At 47.7% G+C, this 3,518-nt stretch overlaps 1 protein-coding gene across 3 annotated transcripts in view; it reads left to right on the forward strand.

Annotated features, from left to right (window-relative positions):
• The first annotated feature begins 3,192 nt into the window (after positions 1-3,192).
• ADAT1 (adenosine deaminase tRNA specific 1) overlaps positions 3,193-3,518 on the forward strand; it is a 24,221-nt gene continuing 23,895 nt past the window's right edge. For 2 of the 3 annotated variants that reach the window (XR_004682843.1, XM_035024748.1), the window contains exon 1: positions 3,292-3,486. Coding sequence is in view for 1 of the 3 variants with exons in the window: in XM_035024748.1 (XP_034880639.1) it covers positions 3,406-3,486 (81 nt within the window). In the remaining 2 variants the exon portion in view is untranslated. Of the gene's footprint in view, positions 3,221-3,291; positions 3,487-3,518 lie in introns of those variants that run through there. The other variant, XM_035024749.1, reaches the window with a different exon arrangement.

The following is a 3,518-nucleotide window of genomic DNA, read 5'->3' on the forward strand; positions in this document are numbered from 1 at the left end:
TGTTTTGCATCTCAGCAAAACCTGCAAGTGTCCCAGCTTAGGAGTCTACTTCACAGCAAGTTGTCACTTCTGTAGCTGGTACACTGATCTGAGCACACGGAGTCCTCACTGGGAATTAACCTCAGAGAGTGTTGAGCATTTCCACCCCTTGCTGGTGTTTAAACGCAGGCTCCAGGAGCACTTGGCAGTGGTGGTATATGACCAGGTGCTATTTCAGAAGAAACACTTACAGATGGCACATCCTTCAGCAAGACGGTGTTAAATTAAAATGAAAACCACCTCCCCAAAGAAGAGGGTGTATGTTCAAGATACGTTACTGGACTTCAAGCAACGCTACCACTGGAAAAGGCAAGAAGGACCATTGAGGTCACAAGTGACCTTTAAAGATGTGTTTAGGGGCGCCTGAGTAGTGCAGTTGGTTGAGCATCTGACTCTTGGTTTCTGCTCAGGTTGTGATCTCAGGATCGTGGGATCAAGCCCCACGTCAGGCTCCGCACTCTGCTGGAGATTCCCTCTCCTTGTGCCCCTCCTACTTGGGCTTGCTTTCTCTCTCAAATAAATAAATCTTTTTTTTTTTTAAGATTTCCTTTATTTATTTGACACAGAGAGACACAGCGGGAGAGGGAACACAAGCAGGGGGAGTAAGGGAAGGAGAAGCAGACTTCCTGTGGAGCAGGGAGCCCGATGTGGGGCTCGATCCCAGGACCCTGGGATCATGGACCCTGAGCTGAAGGCAGACTCTTCAACGACTGAGCCACCCAGGTGCCCCAAATAAATCTTTTAAAAAAATAAAGAGCTGTTTAGTAGTAGGCTGGGGGCAGAAGCCAGCTGTCTGGGCTCAAGGAGGCTGGAGACAGATGAACTGAAGCAGTAGACAATATGTTTGTGGGATTTGGCAGGAAAAATAACAAATAGGATGAAAGCCAGAAGGAACAGAAGGATTGTAATTATAAAGTCCTCATTACCTCCTTCAACAGAAGGCTTACAATTTGTTAACTGCTGTACTGGAGTTAAAAGAAAGACATGGTCTCAAGCTTCATCACACTTCTAGGTTTGTAAGGAAAATAGACGTTTAATAAATCATTTTTTAACTGTAAAATGGCAGTTCTAATAAATGCTTTGAAGGAGAGGTCCATGAGGTATTGAGAAACTCTAATAGACCTAGTTAAGGAAGGTTTCCCCAAGGACATTAGAATCTAAGATCTGAAAGAAGATAGAGCGTTAACTAGTCAAAGAAGGAGAGGGTTTTCCATGGTGTAGCAACAAGCACAAAGGCCCTGAGGTAGGCAAGAGCATAGAAAAGGCCGATGACACTAGATAGAGTACAGAAGCCCATGAAAATATACCACCAGATGAAGCAGGAGGAAGCTGGTCATACAGGGGTATGAGCCCTATTATGGGATTTTGAGTAATCTCTGAGTCTTACTATGGGATTTTGTATTTTGAGAGTGCTGGAAAGCCACTAAAGTATTTAAGCAGAGCAGTGACGTCACATTTGTGTTTTAAAAACAGCAGTGTGGCTGCTCTGTGGAAAAGAATTGGAGTTGGGCAAAGAAAGGTGACAGTCTAGAGGTTAGCATAGCAATCCAAAGGGAAGACAGACTGGATTGTTGCCATGGAAATGGACAAAAATGGATGTTTTCAAGAGACAGGAAGTTAAGATCAACAGGACTTGGCAGTGGATTATATTGTGGGGGTTACGGGAAGGAAAATGACGAGGGTGACTCACTTTACAGTTTATTTGACTAGATAGATGGTGGTACCAATTTCTGAGATATCTGATGACCCCCCCCCCAGGATCAGTGCCTCTTTTTTTTTTTTAAAGATTTTATTTATTTGACAGAGACACAGCGAGAGAGGGAACACAAGCGGAGAGAGGAAGAGGGAGAAGCAGGCTTCCTGTGGAGCAGGGAGCCCGATGCGGGGCTCAATTCCAGGACCCTGGGGTCATGACCTGAGCTGAAGGCACACGCTTAACCGACTGAGCCACCCAGGCGCCCCAACTTCTGTTTTTTTTTTTTTTTAAGATTTTATTTATTTGTCAGAGACACAGCGAGAGAGGGAACACAAGCAGGGGGAGTGGGAGAGGGAGAAGCAGGCCTCCCACTGAGCAGGGAGCCGATCCCCAGGAGTGGGCCAAAGGCAGACGCTTAACGACTGAGCCACCCAGGTGCCCCGATCGGTGCCTCTTTAAAGGCAGAAAAGGGAGGCAGTTGCAGATTAAAGATGTTGGAGAGAAAGGAATGAGGAGCAGGGTCCTTAGCCTTGGAGGTTGCCTGTGGCCCTTTTCCTCAGAACTAGAGAGAAGGATGGGGTCAAGTAAGCTGCACTCCTGTCTCCTCCAACTTTTGAAGGGTGCCAAGAAGAAAAATGAATTTCTCATCTTTAGGAACTGAGGTATACAACTGCTGGATGGCACAGGCTTCTGAATTATCCAGACAAACTATGCTACTATTCCTGGCAACCTGACGGTTTTAGACCCACGCTATCCAATATAGCAGCCACTAGCCACGTGTGGCTATTGAGTATTTGAAATGTGGCTGGTCCACATTAAGATGTTAGTGTAAAACACACACCAGATTTCTTAAACTTAAGTATGAAAAAATGTAAAATATCTCGGTTTTTTTAAATATTGGTTACACGCTGAAATGATACGACTTTGGACACACTAGGCTAAATAAAATATATGATTACAATTAATTTCACTATTTCTTTTCACTTTTTAAAATATAGCTACTAGGGGCGCCCGAGTGGCTCCTCGGTTGTCAGCTCAGGTCATGATCCCAATCGAGCCCCGGGTCGGGCTCTCCATCCCCTTGGAGAGTCTGTTTCTCCGTCTCCTCCCCGCTCGTTCTGTCTCTTGCTGTCTTTCTTTCTCTCCCTCAAATAAATAAATAAAATCTTTAAAAATAAATAAATAAAATGTAGCTACCAGAAAATTTTAAATTACATTATCGGGCTCAAATTTTATTTCTGTGGGACAGCGCTGTTTTAGACAGAAATTCAGACTAGTGTTCCAAGATACGACCTCATTCTACCATTTGAATCATCTTACGAAGGAGTCAATCTTCCACTGGACCACTTGCCCAGAAGGACTACGAGGGCCAGCGTGCACTGCGCGCCTTTGGGGGCGGGGCCTGAAAGAGCAGCCTCTTTGTGATGTCACGTCCGCCATTTACGGCGATTCTCCTCGCTCCCACGGAGGGCGCACACCTTGGAGGTGGGAGGGGAGCGTCCGGGAGGCGGCCGAGGGCGCGCAAGTGGTGGGGGGGGGGGGGGCAAGGCTGCTGGGTGAGCTGGGTGAGCTGCCAACGTTCTCTATTGTGTGTGAGGGACCGTGCCTCCCCCGGCGCGCGTCCCGTTTCCCGGAAGTGCCAGTATCCGCTGTGGGCGAGCGCGGGGCTTATGGCCCCGCGGCAGCGTCCGCGCCACCCGAGGAGGCAGGCGCGCAGGTTGTCGCTGTTTCAGGAGCCTAGAGCCTGTCGGGTAACCGGCCGAATGGGCTCCACCCCGCCCCT

The sequence above is a fragment of the Mirounga leonina genome, unplaced genomic scaffold, assembly GCF_011800145.1.
Source record: "Mirounga leonina isolate KUSES-001 unplaced genomic scaffold, KU_Mleo_1.0 Mir_180, whole genome shotgun sequence".
In the NCBI taxonomy this organism is placed as follows: domain Eukaryota; kingdom Metazoa; phylum Chordata; class Mammalia; order Carnivora; family Phocidae; genus Mirounga; species Mirounga leonina.